Source organism: Puccinia triticina, chromosome 4A (assembly GCF_026914185.1).
Source record: "Puccinia triticina chromosome 4A, complete sequence".
Taxonomy (NCBI): domain Eukaryota; kingdom Fungi; phylum Basidiomycota; class Pucciniomycetes; order Pucciniales; family Pucciniaceae; genus Puccinia; species Puccinia triticina.
The window spans coordinates 6,690,904-6,708,830 of NC_070561.1; the positions used below are offsets into that span (position 1 = coordinate 6,690,904).

A 17,927-nucleotide genomic window follows, 5' to 3' on the forward strand; every position below is an offset into this window, starting at 1 on the left:
GTTGGATGCCCAATACTTTGATGGATTTACAATGGTACAGGACATCGAGCGCAAAGGCTTCCGACTCCTGACCCCCGCCGAGGTTGCCGCTGAGGTGGAGGAGTTGAACCGGACGCCTGCGGCAGATCAGCATGCACACTGAACTTTCACCTGAGTTATTGTCCGGCCTGCCTGCCTCCGCTCTGTTATTGTTGTCCTGCCTGTGTCTGCCCCTGTTATTGTTGTCCTGCCCACCTCCCAGATATACCATCCTGCCTGCCCTGTTATACATAGTTGTCTTGCCTGCCCCTGCCCTGTTATAGTTATCCTGCCTGCCTGCCCTCTTAGCAATGTCCTGCCCGCCTTCCTGATATATCAACGATTGTCCTCTGCCCTGTTATTGCCGTGTTTTTTGAGGCCCCCAAACATATTTTGGGGACGCTCTGTTGTATATAGCCTGGTCAAAGCAATAACATTATCTGTCCGTCACCAATTGTTCAGCAGAAATCCAGACTATCGAGCAGTATAGCATGCTCCGGTATCTGTTGGACATTATCCCAACTGTCTCATAATCCTCGGACACGGGATCCGTGGATTAGATCCGCCAACCGGTTCAGCAGGCAGGTGACACCTCTTGCGGCTGGTGGGTTGACGCCAACCACTCGGCGGCCTGACGACTGCCTGCCCATCCCATGGGCCGGGGTGACGCCGAGGACGGGGCAGCCCGACTGCAGGATGCTGCCTCGCGATGTCTCAGGGATTGGTAGGAAGTATCTCACAAGGGTCGGGACGACAACGGCCTGCCCCTGATGGCGGTTGGACATGCGACAGCATTTGTTGGCTGCAAACCTCAGCAGCACAACGGCGGCAACCAACAAAGTTTGGCGGGGTCGGGGAGGGTCAGACTGCCCGCAAAACCGATTGGTAACCTGACGTCGGTGGACTGCCGTGGTGTACCATCCATTCCGCGCGTGAGGTACTACTCTCGCAAATAGGGTTCGGATCCGGTGCCCCAGGTCTGAGTACCGCCTTCCCAAGATCCGTACCCGGCGTATCCGGCTCTGACGCCGGGTACCCGCCGGGGAAGGCCAAAAATTGAGCTACTAAGGCTCTGATGGGTGATGGTGGGAATCTGTGCTTTCTGATCACCACCACCACCGGGAAATGGTCCCTAAACGCGCTGTAGAAGACCCTGAACCAATTGTCATTGATTCAGACTCCGAAAACAAATGGTCGACGCGTGAGGATGGTGCTGAAACCACAATTCTTTAGCATATTCTTGCCGGCCGTGATGACAAGTGATTTGGGGAAACCTCAGCTGGTGGTTGACGACCCCTGTTAAGAGCATCCATCTCACTCAACTGACAGTCGCCGTGCTGAGGAGAATACCCAGGCTAGAGCCATTCGCTCAGACTATCAAGGCTTGGTAAGTGACTTGTCTTGACTGTCTCTCCTTCCCCTAGTACTGCTGACTACCACTGCTGTATATGAATCAGCATTCTAAAGTTTAAACATGGCAGACAAAAATTGACAAGACCAAAGGCGGATTAGATCCATTCTCCAAAGGGTACGGGAAATTTGGATTGATGCCCAAGCAGACAGATCGATCCTCTACCTTGAATGGGCTGTAGGCGCTCAAAACGCCAGCCTGATCGGCGACTTCAATAGTTTCAGGCAGGGAAAAGCTATTTTGAGCAGAGGATTCAATAAATGAAATGCCTGTCCTCTGCTCCTCTGCTTTACAGATACCCAACCAGATACCCGGTATCTTGGGAGCCATCCCGTGACCCGACTTGACCCAATATCTGGTTGGGTAGCACCGTATCTTCATTGATACTCCTATAGCGTTACGGAGAGATTCCCCTCCCACCCGGAAGGAGTGTCCCCTCAGGCCGTCAAAATGTCCCCAGCGTAGAACTGCTTGCACATGCCGTATCGTCGCGCTTTTTGTGAGGTGACGCCGCAACCCTCCCTTGTAATAACCAAAAAGGGATGTAGTAGAGCCCTTTGCTTCAATCAGACGCTGTTCTATAGCTGCCACCGGGCACAGCATGTTGTTGATGCTGTGTAATACGAGTCTCTGGGGGACGCCAGGACTTGATGTCTTTGTGTTCCTTACAGTACTATACATGTTCCTACCGACGCTTGTATCCATCTGGCAAACATCTGACGTTAACACTGAGTGGTCCACGTCCAGCGTTCCGTTACCCGCCGTGTAAGTGATCTCGCCCAACCTTGCCATCCCCCAGAAGGCAACTATGATAAGGTCCCGTATGGCCAAATCACTAGGTGGTCCCGTAGCCAGTCAGTTTGCGAGCCAGACCAGATGATTCAACATTATCGCTAGTTTCTTCTGCCTCAGTGGCATACTTGCATCCACTTTCAAAATAAGACCAATCGTTGACTCAAAGACTTTGCTGATTGTGTTGGGCAGGGCTATTGGCCGGTACACCCCTGGGTTGGTGTAATCCGGTTTTGAAAACTTCCTGATAATGACTGTGGTGGTGATGCGCCAGGCAGTGGGAAACCAGTCCTTGCGTATGCATCTGTTGAAAAGGGTAGCAAGAGTGTCAGCCAGCTCTGCCGCGCATATGGAGAGGATTTCATTGGGAATGCAATCAGGCCCTGAGGCCTTCTTCTTTGCCAGTCTACTTAGCACTTCAGTTACCTCCTCGCAGGTGAAAAAGGGGTACACCACAAAAGAAGAGGCCTCCACCGGGGGGACATCCGACAAGTCGCAGCCACTCGATACCACTGATGTGCCTGCAAAAAGGAGCTCAGCCTTGTTGGTACATGTAGATGACATGTACAGTGACCTTGACTACACGGCCTGTCACATACTCTTGTAGATACTATTTAGAGTCATTCCATATGTATGTAATGAAATCATTGATTCCTTGAGCTCTACCTCCAACAGGTTATGAGCCTCTTGCTAGAGCAGCTTGAATTGTTCTAAAAATCTATATCATACACCTGTAGCTGGCCTTGACGAGTATTCTCTTCCGACACTGTTAACCCCAGTAGTCAACCAGCAAGCCAATAACATCTCCACATTCCCCAGATATCAGTAGCCGGCATTCAGACAAGTAACCTTTGACAAATAATACCAAACCATTGAACATAGTAGTCAGCCGGCGAGATCTTCTCAGACTTACATACTCCTTTCCTTTTCCTGTAAACCCTGAAAGCCGTACACAACCAATCAACAAATAGAATTTCTTGTTATAGCTCCACTGAACCTCCAACATAAAGAAACAAAATCAACATATAAATAATCAATTGACTAAATATAACAAAAGAAGAAAAATAAAAATAAAAAATCTTTCCTTTTATCTTCCTGATTATCCGACCAAACTCAACCATTGGGAGAACAGTTCCAATATAAATCCTAGCCTTTTTCACTATTCCCACGGTTTAATTCTGAAAGTTTTAATCTCTAAGCAAGCTTGTGGTGAATATCCTGCAGATATTTGCGTTGGACTTATCACCCATAGCTGCAACGCCGCTGAAAGATAAAATTCTAAGTTGAAAATTAGTGGGAGCGTCAACACGACGGGACGGCCAAGTCTGCTAGCAACCCAAACACAATGCCAAGCCTCCAAATTCTTTGCAACTGCCTTTTATCATCAACCCGCACCAATTGAGGGGATCGATTCTGAAATCAGTCGCTACTTGAAGGAGGATCCCAAACCGCAAGGTACTAAGATCCTCGCCTATTGGGCCGGTCAACACAAGACTTATCCTATCCTGTTGAAAATGGCTCGTAAATACCTGTTGATCCTGGCAACAAGCGCGGCTTCCAAGCGTGTATTCTCCAAAGGCCAACAAATTGTCTCCTGGCAGTGATCCGCCCTCAAACCCAGGAACATCAAGCACCTGTTGTGTCTCAAGGGATGGTACCAGGATTCCAATGGCCCCTTGTAACATCCTTTCATCTTTTATCAGTGCCTACACCCGTTTCCTTGGGGCTCTTGCTTGTGCTTCTCAACTTGTTTCATTAAAATAAACCTGTACATACTACATATGGCCATTGCAATGACAAAAAAAACACAAGATCCAAAAAGAAAATACAACACCCCCAAAGAAATCCTCCTTCTGCAAAATAACACTATATGCCCCGGGGTTTGGGGAATTTTTAAGGCCCATCCCAATGCCCTGGACCTTGGGGCATGACCCAAACCCCGCTTTTGGGGAACAGCCTTATTGCTCGAGTCCCAAGGAGGTTGTCTGTGTGATTAGTGAAGGAAGAAAATATTGAAATGGGTAGCGTGAAGACTTTTGTTGATGAAGTCGGGCTCGAGGGGGGAAAACAAATCCCAATCCCCTAAGGGGCTTGGGGGTCACAGTCATGCTCTATTACCGGAAGTGCAGGTCTGTGCACATGAGGACATTTTAAAGCGGGTCTTGTAGCATAGCCCCTGCGCACATGTGAGCTAGGCTAGAGGCCTCCCCATGGCCTAGAATTGTGGATTGGTTATGGCAACGCTGAAACCAAACCAATCCAATACAGAGGATTGGATTGGTTTTCCAATACTTTGTATCAGAAAGAGCTGTATCGGATTGGCTTCTTGATACAATACTATGGTATTGTATCAAGAAGCCAATACCAAGTATTGTTTTTAATTGTATTGCATCACAATACCTATACATTATTGATCCAGGCTCACATGGATTTTTTTTTTGATTAATTACATTCTGGTTTACCCTCCACATCATCCCGCAAAGAAGGAGCCAAAGGTCACACAACAATGCCGCCGGTTTCCACTCGGCCCCACAACGCCTCCCCAGCCGCGCACCACTGCGCACTTTGGGGATCAGGTGTGGGATGTGAAAATAGGAAGAGTGACTCACATTTTTTTCTGGACGGTGTCGGCGATTCTGGGCGGAGGTGGCCGGGATGGGTGGTAGTGGTTGGCGATGAGCTGGAGATTGGAGAGGAAGAGCTTGACGGTGCTAGGGCTTGGCCAGCAGCCGGAGCGGGCCGGCGCAGACAATGAGGAGCTCGAGCAGCTGGGGCGCTGGTGCTGACAACAAATTACAATGGCCCGCGGAGAGCATTTGTTCTTCCGGGCGAGCAGCTTGAACTGACCTGATGGCTTGGTCGGGGCGAGGAGCTCAGGATGGGTACCAGGGCAAGGATGGCGTTGGCGAGACTGGGCTGGGTGTCGAGGACGGCACGGATGAGCTGGTGCTGACAATGGCCCGCGGAGAGCGTTTGTTCTTCCGGGCAAGCATCTTGAGCTGAATGGATGGCTTGGTCAGGGCGAGGAGCTCGGGATGGGTAGATGGCAAGACTGGGCTGGGTGTTGAGGACGGCACGGATGAGCTGGTGCTGACAATGGCCCGCGGAAAGCGTTTGTTCTTCCAGGCAAGCAGCTTGGCCAGGGCAAGGAGCTCAGGATGGGTAGACGGCAAGACTAGGCTGGGTGTCAAGGACGGCACAGATGACCTCAGTGGTGCTTGAGATGGCCGAGGAGGCAATGGTCAAGTGTGTATGCAGGGAAATGTATGTGACACCTGGCATACAACGGTGCCAGGGTGCTTGGGGCTATACAGCCCAATACATATTGGGTTTAGGCAGGATTTTATTGCTCTGCAAGATACACATGGGCAAATTCCAATGCATCGGATTGGATGTGTGATACATAAGTCTGCCAATACAGTGTATTGTATTGGCAAGACGACACAATCCCAATCCTAAGGATTGGGCAGTATTGCAATACTATACACCCCCAATCCTGATACCCGTCACGGATTGGTTGCAGCGTTGGTTATGGGGTCAAACTAGGCAGTCAATGGTTTGCAAGTGTTGAGTTACACAAACACAAGCCTCTTGTTGAGAGCCTGAAGGGTAGCCCCACTGGTTCTCTGTCTCTCATAAGGCTTGCCCCAAAGCCCAAAGTCCGGGGTGGATCCTGTGGGATTTCAACCTGAATAGACCTGAATAAATGTGCACTTTTTATACACTGCTCAATTTTTGAATGGAGTTGTTATATATAGATACAAGTGCATCTATTGCGTTTGTTGTGTCAAGTATGTAATACATGTATACAATATGTATGTGGGAAAACCACTGGTAACTGGATGGATTCATGAGGAACATTAGGCAGATGAACATTGATAACATGAACAACATGATTTTCAAGAGAGATTGGCCAGAAGAAGAACCGGTTATACATAGCAACTAAAAAAAAGAAAACAATGGCTTGCCCCAAATGTGTATCTGTTTGGTCAAGATGAAATCGCTATTATCAGCAAGAAGTTTGACACAATCAATTGGGTGCCTGGTATTGAGAAGAATCCACACAGGCCAAATGGTACCCGGGCTGGGGCAGTTCAAGGCCCTGCACAAGGTGATTGAGAAGTTCACAACTCGATCACTTGCAAATGAGAGAAATCTTTGAGTGCAACAAGCAGCGGACCGTCTCATGACGTCCCCCCGGGGCCCCAGGACCCAAAGTTGACCCGGGGGTGTTTTGGGAGTTGATTAATTTATAATTCCCCTCTTGAGAATGGGAGTTGATACATTAATTTAACAAAAAATCAAGGAATATAAAAAAACAGACTTACTTCGCGCACTGTGCAGTGCGCAAAGTTTGCAAACACTTCGCGCACTGCCCGTGAAGGGCGCAACTTCAAATTATTTTTTGACCAATCAATAGACAAGCTTATTATTGTCCTCTGTGAATTTATTTGGTGTTTGTTGTGTTGAGGTGTAGGTTTGTAGTCCTGTTTTCCTTTCTGCTTCCAACCCGTCTTTTCTCTTTCACATTCTGTGACATGTCATGTAGGGCAGTCTAGTCACCTGGGCAGCAGACGTGGAAGGCTATTCCTCATCCTTCCACAAACTCATCTGCGCTGTGTTCTGCTGTCCCAGGTGAGCTTTTCTTTTCTTCTTCTCTCTTTCCTTTCTTCCTCAGCTTTCTCTTGTTTCCCTCATGTTTCAATGAACTTATCACTTATGGTGTTCAAAGTTGGTTTGTATAATTTTATGCATGCATAAATCATAAAATCATGAAAATATTTTGGTGAGGAAATTTTGTATTACATAATCAGACAGTCATATCCCCTGCAAAAAAGATTTTATGATTTTATGATTTATGCATGCATAAAATTATGCAAACCAACTTTGAACACCATAACTCCACAAACTCATCTGCGCTGTGTTCTGCCGTCCCAGCTCACTGCAACATTTTGAAGCTTCCTTGTATGCTTAAAAATCCCACCAATAAATAAACCAAGTACAGCCATTTGGGGAATTGGAATTCATATTCCCACAGGTCAAAAAATCCAAATAATTTAGTGATAAATATGTATTTAAAAGTTTTAGAACTTTTTGGCCACTTTGTACAAGGACAAGGCTTTCAAAAACCAGTAATTGTTTCTCAAAATATGCCAAAATGCGCCTCAAAATATTTGAGTACAACAAGCAGCAGACGTCCGTACGGCGGCTATGGAAACAAAGAGTGCGGAGGCCAAAGCGCGAGCAGAGTTGCTGGCAAGGGAGAAATCAATCAAGGATGGAGAAAGCGGTTGGAGACTAAGAAGGAAGAGGCAAAGCTGCGGATTGAAAAAAAGCATAAAGAAGAGCAAAGGATCCAATGGCAAATTCTCATCAGGCTAGCCGGAGAAAAAGCAAAAGGCTGGGTTTGCCGAGCATACATTGAGGTCGTTATTCACTTGCATCTAGCTGGACAGGCGACTCATCAGGCAAAAATGGGTGTTCTGACATGGCAAATATTCTGGTTCAACTTTGGATTAAGATGTATCTGATCTTGTATGCTGATCTTCCATGTCTATGTCGGATTCACCACCGTCTATATTGGATTCACCACTGGGGATGTCATCTTGATCCTTGTACAACACTGCCAGCATAATTGGGCGGGCTGAATTCATCCCAGTTAAACTGGGATGCATCCAACCAATTTAAACTTGGTTGATCCCAACTGATGAAATATAAATCCAAGGTACCCCCCTTGGGTTTACATTTCATTGGTTGAGATCAACCCATTTTGAATTGGTTGAATGCATCCCAGTTAAACTGGGATAGCTTCAATCCAGCCAATTACACTGGCAGTGCAACGGCAAATGCAAAACACAATCTGCCCAATTTGGTCAGTTTGCCCCTGACCTTGAGGCTCTGCAAGTGAGCACTTGATGCCCTTCAACAATTGTTTTGGCTTGTACTAGAGATTGGAGGACTTCCCATGCAATCTGGGAACCCTGCAGATCTTGGTTTAGACCCAAAAAGTCTACATTTTTACAGGGAAATGTAGCTTTCTTGGCTCTAGGTCACTTCTGGGAGGCCCGCAGATCTTGACAGGAAGTGGAGGACTTCCCGTCAGATTTGAATAGATCTGGAATTTCAGATTTTGCAGGGAAATCTGAAATTTGGAACTCTGGATGACTTTGGGGATCTTTGTTGGAGGACTTCCCATCAATTTTTGCAAGATTCCACAGAAGTAAGATTATATTTATTTTGGTTAGAGAGATTGATCCAACGAGGATAGAGTATGAGAAAGAAATATAGAGAACAAAAATGTACCTAAGAAGGCCCTGGTAAATATGAGAGAAAAGGAAAGGTGGAAATAGTTAGGCTGTGGTGCAGCTAAGATCACTGGCTGGTGATTGGGACAAGATTGTCTGTTAAAGGCAGCTGAAATTGGGTTCAGTGCTGGGACTTCCCTAATGGGAATCTGAAGACGCATAGATATCTCACATTTGGTCAAACGGCTATGTGCTTAACACTGGTCAACTGAACTTGCTAGACTACCGGAGCTGATATCTGCTGTATTGTCATGAGACTTGCAGTCAGCTTTGGCTTCACTAGTTATGCTCTGTAGCAACGGATGTAGAGACTGTAAAATGAAGATGTGTCTGTTGAGAGTCAAACTCATGACCTCAGCTATGCTGAGACACATACTAGAGTGCTGCCTTTACCAAATAGGCTACAGACGCTTGTGGCTGCCAGCTGGGCGGTTGGTTGGTATTTCTCATGGGTCAATCCAACAGACCTCCATGCTGTGGTGATAAATCATGGTAGCAGGCTAACAGACAACTTAACAACAGACTTACCACCTGTAGAGGGATTGGTTATCCTGTTGCTGAGGCTGGAACCTTTACGGTCTGGGTTGGCATTGGTGACAAGTGTGCTGTAAAGGATGAAGATTCCTGTCAGCCCTGCTTGAACTAGCTGTAATAATACCACAATCTCCTTACCTTTTTGGTGGGTTAGTTTGCTGGTATTTCTTGGGTACTTTGTTCTTTGACGATGTGGCTAAATTAGAGCAGAGGATTAGTGATCCATTCTCCTGGGAGCTTCATGCATATGCATGAGCCTAAGAGAAGCACAGCATCAATGATCCCCCTTGCAGGATGAGGGTTCAGTTCCTTGCACTTCCTGTGCTCAGGGCCCAGGCCCAATTCTTTTCAATTTTGAATCACCAGGGGAGAATTTGAAACAATCTCCAAGAGTGCCTGACTGTAATTTTATGTTTTTCCGGGTCTGATGTCAGTCAGTTAGGAAATGATTGATAAATTATTCAGAAGTCTGTAGGAAGTCTGTCATAATTTATGAGGAAGTATCACAGGACCTCATGCAATGTTGCATAAAACCTTTGCATCCTTTAAGGATAACTCAATTGCAACCTATAATGAAATTATAGTTACTCAATGCCCAATTACTAATCATTTATGGTGAATTTATGTTGATCAATTCCTCTTTGTGCAAGGGGTTTCACACAACATAAATGTGACTAGCTGGGGCTTTAATGGCTTTTTGAGCAGCTTTTACTTGTCATGGAGCTGTGAAAAGCACCTCCAGTGATCTGTCACCCCAATGTACGCGCGTACACAAAGGTGACATTGTCAAAATAGAAAACATTTCACATGTATGTGCATGGAAACATTGGAAAACAAAAAACCATAAAAATAACTCACAAGCTTATGTGTGAAGAAGCCAGGTTGTCTAGCTAAAATCTGGTATCACAAAACTCCAAGCTTGACTTGACACATACTTTCACACCTGTGTCAATCCAATTCTTCCGCTTTAAACCAAAGATAAATTCGCCATTATCTTTGGTTTGGAACCGATGGGAGGGCGGAGCTGGATGGAGCTGATTGGAGCTGGCCTGGGTAATAAATTCTCCCATACAGCCCCAGGCAGAAAATGTTTCATAGCCTGCTGCAAACCAGGTAATAGGCAGGTTGCTGGTTTAATCCCCCCTGTCCCCATTCCCCATTTGGGGGATAGGGGGCAGGTTTTAGGGGTTAGGGGTTAGGGATTAGGGATTAGGGGTTAGGGGGGATATGAAAAAAAAAACTTGGGCAATACTGGTCAGAAGCGTGTGGTAACCTTGTTTTCCGCAGTTCTGACACAGCTCCTCCCAGATCCATCCAGCTCCTCCCTCCCATCGGTTCCAAACCAAAGATAATGGCGAATTTATCTTTGGTTTAAAGCTGATGGATCAAATACCCATGTCTCTACTTTCACCTTATTTTCAACCTTTTTTGGCTCAATTATAGATGATACCTGCCTTTTTTATGGAAAATATTCCAATTCAGGTGGGCTTTTCACATCATTCTAACTGGTGTGTACATGTTGTTGATCTGAAAGAGGCCCAGCCTGCAATTTGTAACAACCTTTTACGGGCGCACATGAGGGAAAAATGAACAAAGTGAAAACAATGAACACCTTCATGAGCATGTGAATAATATGAATTGAACCCCAAGAAATCATCCCAATCAATAAACAGGTCAAATTGAGTTATGATTTGACTGTGGCCATTGTGTCTTAGTGCTTCCAGTGGAAAATAGGGGTTAATTTAGCCGTAGAGTGCATTTATGGTGTAAAATGGGTATCTTGAGGCCGTCTATATTTACATGAGAAAAACTTTTGATTTTTCACATTTTTCAGTCCCACAACAGCAAGTCCTCCATTCCCCTGTGAAATCTGAAATCTATCAGCTCAGATATGAGTTCCCAGATTGATGGGAATTTCTCCAGTCATCCAATATCTTGGTTGAATTGGTGCTGTGGTGATTTATATGGGCAGGCATGGTAGAATGTCCACTTGGCAATAGCGAAGGCAGGAATGCACAAGCGGCTAAGGTCAGAGTGCATTTTGGTGACATAAGCACTGAGGATGATGTCAGAAAAGCACTTTAAGAAATGTTACAGAAAGCCGCGTGCAAACAGAATGCATGGATTGCAAGTACGTGGGTTGCGGACTGCAGAATTCAGATCAGAGTTTGGACCGGAGCGGATGGGCAGGGCTGGACTGCGGAAGACCAAGCATGGGGACTGATAGCAGCGGCGCGCCAGCGGTTGAGCCAGGACAGCCAAAGCGGGTGGTGCTGGTGAGAGAATGAATGGTGGGGGCTAGGCAGAGGAAATGGGAGGTCAGGCGCTGGAGAGGAGCGGAGCCTGGGACATAGACATGCAGAAAATTGGGTGAAGATGACGGACTAGTGGGGTAAAGTCTTGGATCTGCGGGGTGAAATTGGTTTTGCGCAAGGTCTGGTTAAGATGACTGATTGGGCTGAGACCTTGAAGTGATTCAAGCTGAGCTTTCCTGCGGCCCACATAGATGGTACTGACGGTAGCTAGAATATGTTCATTGGGGTGATTCTTCTTCATTGCTTCAAGGATTGCGGCAGGTTTCAAGCCGGAATCACCAAGCTTCTTCATTTTGTTGTAGAGGGACAGGGTGAGCTTTCTGTTGGTGGTGTGGGCGGCAGCATACAAGGAGGGAGGGTGATTACGCGCTCAATTGTTGACTGTGAATTTCCAGATATTCTTCTTTTGGAAGTAGGCCGCGGCAGAGGAGGGGCAGTTGATCAATCTGGTGGACGCTGTGGTTGCTTTTTCTTCACCTGGTCGTCTGTTTTGGTTGTGATTCCCTCCACTAGAATTAAAAACAAGTCATGGAAAAACAGGAATCAGTATCAAGTCAAAGTTTGCGCGCAGGAGTTGGGAATTTAAATTTGGGAGTTGGGAATTTAATATTGGGAGTCAGGAATTTAATATTGGGAGTCTGAATTTCAAAAATGGGAGTTGGGGTAAAAACAACAATGGGAAGTTACGTTATCCGTAACAAAAAGTAACGGATAACGTAACTAAATTGGTGCTGTTATCCTTGCGCTAACGGCAGCATTGTTTTAGTTACGTTATTTTTTGATTTTTTTTTTCTGTTTTATTAGATCCGTTACGTTATCCCCTGCAATCTGAGGAGGATAACGTGCGGATAACGCGGGTTTTTTGCCTATTTTACGGTGCTTTTACGCCAGATAACGCGGTTAGCGCGTTATCGGCGTTATTTTTTGCGGCATCAAGGCGGAAATTCGCCTCTGTTACGTTATCCAAAATAGCGCAGGAATATTTCACCAGATAACAATAACACGTTATCTGGTAACGGTGGGAAGTTACGTTACGAAAATCCCGCTGGATAACGTAACGTAAGTAACTTCCCATTGTTGGTAACAAAGCGCAAATGGGACCCAAATAGAGATGGCCCCGCCACACCCGGGTACCCGTTTTGGTGCGGGTACCTGCAGCTATTTTTAGCCCAAGTAGGACACCCGCACCCGCACCCGCACCCGCGGAGTGGAACAGAGCGGGTATTGGCGGTACCCGCGCGGGTACCTGCAGGTACCCATTACGCAAAATGCTCTCAATACTCTCACAAAGACAGATATCGTTCTTATTTCTTCACATAGTCTTGTATACATAGTTATGGTGACAGTGGAGTGGCTAAAAGTCACTCCACAGTCACCACATTCACATTGCTGCCGCTACTTTTCTTACCCTTACTCTTAGACTTGTTCTTCTCCTTTGCCATGTAATCGTGGAGGGCCAGAGGCTTGATCTTGTCGTTCTTCGAATAGAACGACAGGGCCATCCCTCGACTTACTGATTTGGCATTGAGTTTGTGCCTCCTGACAGAGACATAGTCTTGGCCGAAGCTGAAAGTGCGCTCAACATCGACTGTTGTAGCTATGTATAAAAAAAAAATTAGAATGGATAATCAACTGAAGAGGATAAGAGGGTCTCATCTAATCTTACCTGGGCAACTAAGAACGTCGAGAGCCATCTGCGAGAGACCATCATGATTGTTTCCGCCCTGTTTCTGCCCGGCCCACCAATTGAGGGCATTGATCGGCTCGCCATCCTCCAAAAATAGGCCGCCCGAGAGCCAAATGTCCAATGGATCTGACACAGGTTCAGCTGATCTGGCTAAAGCAGCCGCACCTAGACCAGCAAGAACACCTGTTTGTACCTAAATAACAAATTTGATCAGCTCATGGTGAGATAGCGATATCGATTGCAGGAGGAAATTTACCTTTGGTGGTCCTTGTCTTGGTATTCTAGGGAGTGAAGTTGAATTTTTTGGCTTGTACCATTTGCTATACATATCGCGAGTGAGTCTGATGGCCTCGTCGATCCATTCCCTGGGCCACTTGGCAAGCTTAAAGTATTCGTCTTTGAAAGACGGGTGGAGAACTGGGAGTTTGGAGGCAGTTTTGCTTAGTCAACCTCAGAAAGCATACGAGATTAGAAGCGGGAATCCACTCACTCATTGCGATTCTGTATATTGGCGAACAGTCCGTAAGCGAATAGTATTTGTTTGTAATCGCAAGCCCAGCTCGGCAGGCGTTTCGTAAAGCTGCAGGATAATCACCATCCTTGTTTGCAATCACCGCCGAAAGATTTGCAGTGATTTGATCGATCAAGACGACAACCTCGGCAACCCGAGCCAAGGAGGATGTTGAGACTTGAAGGGTCATTTCGTAAAAAGGTTTGAGAACCTTCACCAGGTCCGCCGCCAAGTCAAAGTCCTCTTGATTCACATGAATGCCGCGAGGGGTGCCAAACGTTTTGTCTTGTTGCCACATGATACTACAGAAATGAGGGTCAGCCTTGTTCACAATCTGAATTAATATTAGCAAAGTGGTACTTACATAGCGTCCTCGCATCGAACGATGCTTGAAAGCTGCAAGTAAGTTGAGTTCCAACGTGTTGGGACGTCTCGCTCGACGTTATGAGGCCTCTTGCAATTCTTTTCTTGACAAAGCTCTATGAACTTTGCCTTGGAGTTCGGCGACTTGTTGAGTTTGGTTGCAATTCCACGAAACTGGATATGAGAAGATATATTGGGTCAATTCAAGTATTTGTTTTACAGACCAGCCAATAAGTAAAAAACTCACCTTTGCAAGTGATCGGCGACAAGTTTCGGAGGTATAACTATCATCCACGCTCTCCTCTTCAATGTCTTCGAGGTCAGCCAGGGTCAGCTCATCGTCATTGCCAAGTTGTCCATGGGTAATATTGGGAAGATTGTTGCTGTCATCTTCTTCATCGGAGTCACCGAACTCATTGCTGGGGCTTTGGAAGCTAAAAAGGTAGATAGAGACAGAACGATTGTTCATGATCAGCAACAATTAATAAGCATAGTATGTGGTAAACAACGAACGTACCTTTCAATTAAATCATGGGCATCTTCTTCCTCATCGGATTCGTTGATCTCAGTAACTACGGGAGTGTTTGAAGGGGTTTTTTCTTTGCGTCCAAATCGTCGGAGTATCGCCTGGACTATGAGATTGAGGATGTGTGCGAAGCACCTGATCCAGTGCGGCTCACCTTGGAATCGCTTCCATTTGAGTTTTGCCAACTCTTCAATCATCACTCCGTTGTTTGCTGCATTATCGGAAACTATCCCACAGATCTAAGGGGAGTCAAAGAGGATCAGAAAGCTGAAAAGGGAATAAAACAAAATGAAAAAGAAAGAGTACGTACGCGATTCTCCAATTCAAACTTCTCAACTATGTATTGTACAACGCGAGCCAAGTAGCCACCAGTATGCCTTTCTTTGAGCTGGACAAAATCCAGAGGCATCGCATTTAAAACAACCTTACCGCTTGGATCATCCAATAGTTGGTAGATAACTGCACCGATGATATCGTATCCGTTCGGTGTCTGCCAGGCGTCAACACCCAAGTACAGTGCCCCATTGTGGACCTGAGTGCAAGTCGAAGTTAGTTTCTAATCAATCTGGAGAAAAATAAAAACAAAAGTTTACCTTCAGCTCCTCAAGGAGCTTCTCCTGAACACTCAAATATAGCTTATGAATCGCGATCGATACCGCCTTGCGAGTCGGAAGATTCTTTAAGATCGTTGGGTGGAGAACCCTCTTGAAGCTGATTTCCTCCAAGGCTGAAAAGGGTTTTGCGCCCTCAGCGCACCATATAGCACATCGTTGCAAAACCTAGAGCCCAAGAAAGAAGGTATTCAGATGAGATGACCAAATAGAAAGACCTGGAAATAAGTCTCACCTCCCGCGGGTCTATGTCACCCGTGCCGGTTACTCCACACGATGCAAGCGACTTGTTACTTGAAGGATTTTGTTGCTTCCTGAGGCATCGACCCGCATGTGTCAGAAGATTGCTGCAGGACGAGTCGTATGTCGGGCGATTAATTTTTTTAGAACACCTGGTGAGAATAATATATTCAGGTTAGGATAATATATTCTAGTTGTCTCGAATAAAATAAAATATACACACAATTTACATTGCCATGCAATCATGCGGCGATTGAACTTATCGAGCTGATCTGATAACTTGGGTGGGTCGTAAGAAGCGTATGCCGAGCTCACTTGATTCTGGGAAAGTTTGATTGCATGTTCTAAGGGATTCATGCTGGTGAGCTGGCATATCAAAGTATAGATGATAAAGAATAGGAAATGGAGGCTTACCTAGTCGCTGCTCATCAGTTGATTCAGGTCCGGAGGGAACGTTTGCGCCAGCCGAGTCAAGATCTTGATCGTGATCTTCTTTGCGATAATCTTCTTCGTTGTTTGATTGGCCGGTGGGTCTGTCTGTTTCGTCTTCTGACCTTTGTCGGGGTCGCTTGCGCGCTCGGGCCATTGTGTAGGTAGGAGGTTGAGGGCGCCGGGTATGGTTGAGGTTGCCGGGTATGGTTGAGGATGGGTGAGGTTGCCGGGTATGGTTGAGGATGGGTGAGGTTGCCGGGTATGGTTGAGGAGGGGGAGGGGAAGCCCGGTCGGAGATCCTGTGGTGCGCAGCTGCAGCGCACACAAGTACAGCTGTGCGCGGGTGTGGCAAAAAATACCCGGGTACCCTATGGGATATCCCCAGAATATCAGACATCCGCACCCGAACACGCACACGCTGGCGGGTACCCGCCGACCTTGGGTGGGTACCCGCCAGCGGATAGCAGGTACCCGCCCGCGGGTTCGTTTGGCCATCTCTAGACCCAAAAAAGGGCTCAGAAGCTTGAAAAGGTCAGACTGACCTGTCACACTTCCAAGTACAACTTTTTTCAGCAACACTCCTCCTGGTTGGGACAGCATAACCGTGACGGACGTGAAATCCTTGAGTGCAGCAGATATCTCATCTGGAGTCTAGAGATGGGCCCTGTGAACCCGGGTACCCGCCAGCTTTTTTGCCAAAAGTTTGACACCCACACCCGCACCCGCACTGCCTGGGGCAGTCAGAGGGGGTATGTCAGCCTTAGAGTCAACTCAGCTGACCTAAAGTCTGCCTTTTTCTACTTTTTACATATGAATTGCTTTACATCTTTTTCATCTTTAGAGATAACATTATTTTAACTTCATATTCCTTTTCCTCATGCAATTTTAACCCTAGTTACAACTTACCAATTCTTTGTAACTACACTCCTTCCCTGAGTTATTGAGTTGTAGCGCGCATGCGCAGTTGTGACGTGTCAGCGCTACCAGGCGCGCCAAACCACATGTACATATGTAAATTACATAAGCAAACGGTGAAAATTTTTGTAGTCAGGACCCCCCTTGCCTGAGGCGGATCTACAGACTCCAGCACACCAGAACCACACCCCAGATAACCCCAGGATCACCACCAAAGAGTTTACAACACTCCCAGTATACCTACCGTCACAGGCGCCTAGGATATTGACAGTAAGTAACCTCTTTCACTGAACCTTGTTTATCTCAGAGGTACAACTCTGTGTCTTGCTTGATCTGCTCTTCTTTGCTGGCCTTTGCCTCATTCTTGATCTCAGGGCTGTCCCTGCTTAACCTCATTCTTTTTCTGTGGTTTTTGCAAGAAACAAACTACATAGGTTTCTCTTCAAAGAACCTTGACTATCCAGAAGGAAGCTTAAAAATTGTGGCTGGATTAAACTTGTCTAATCCAGGATCCCTCCACGTTTCTTTGGTGAGAGGAGGCTGTAGCAATCTCTAGCACAGCTTGGCAGCACTCTTCTGAAGAGGTAGCATTGCCAGTGGACGTGCATTCCCACCAGAATAAACCTTGAATATCTGCTTATCTTGATCCTGCTCAGTTTCTCTCTCTCTTATATTTGTATTTTCTAAGAAATCCAAAAATATTCCCCTCCTTTTTCTTGTGTCCTGCTGTCACTATAGAGACTCAGGCTCACAGGGTACCTGCCCCTCAAAATCAACCGGAAGGAATATTCCTTCCAGTTGAAGAGGTTGAAAAACCTCTTTGACTGGAAGAATCCTTCCGCTCAAAGAGGTTGAAAAACCTCTTCAACTGGAAGGAATCCTTCCGCTTGAAGAGGTTTTGTAACCTCTTTGACTGGAAGGCCTTCAAAGAGGTTACAAAACCTCTTTGACTGGAAAGGCCTTCCAGTCAAAGAGGCTCTGTAACCCCTTCTACCGGAAGGATTCCTTCCAGTTGAATCTAGGGCAAGCTGGGCGGCGAACCGGAAGGGGTATGGGATGGTTTGTTTGGAGCCATTGCAGTGTCCCTAGTTGGGGTGGCTGAAGCGGAAAAAGGCTCAAAGTTAGCAAAGACACAACCAACGGATTGGAAAATTTACGTACCTGGAGCCTGGGGAAACGTGGGCTTGGGGGATAGTAAAATCGGTGATGGGTCTCATGGACAAGCGGCAAGGCCCAGGGTTTGCGGAGCGGCGGGGAACGGGCCCTT

The 17,927-nt window shown here is 46.5% G+C and overlaps 1 protein-coding gene across 1 annotated transcript; it reads right to left on the minus strand.

The window, feature by feature from the left end:
* Positions 1-4,826: 4,826 nt before the first annotated feature.
* On the minus strand, positions 4,827-5,503 carry PtA15_4A735 (uncharacterized protein; the record flags this gene model as incomplete). Its single annotated transcript, XM_053168649.1, has 3 exons — positions 4,827-5,003; positions 5,069-5,311; positions 5,390-5,503. 3 exons carry the CDS (start codon positions 5,501-5,503, stop codon positions 4,827-4,829), a joined length of 534 nt encoding a protein of 177 aa, XP_053019837.1.
* Positions 5,504-17,927: the final 12,424 nt, after the last annotated feature.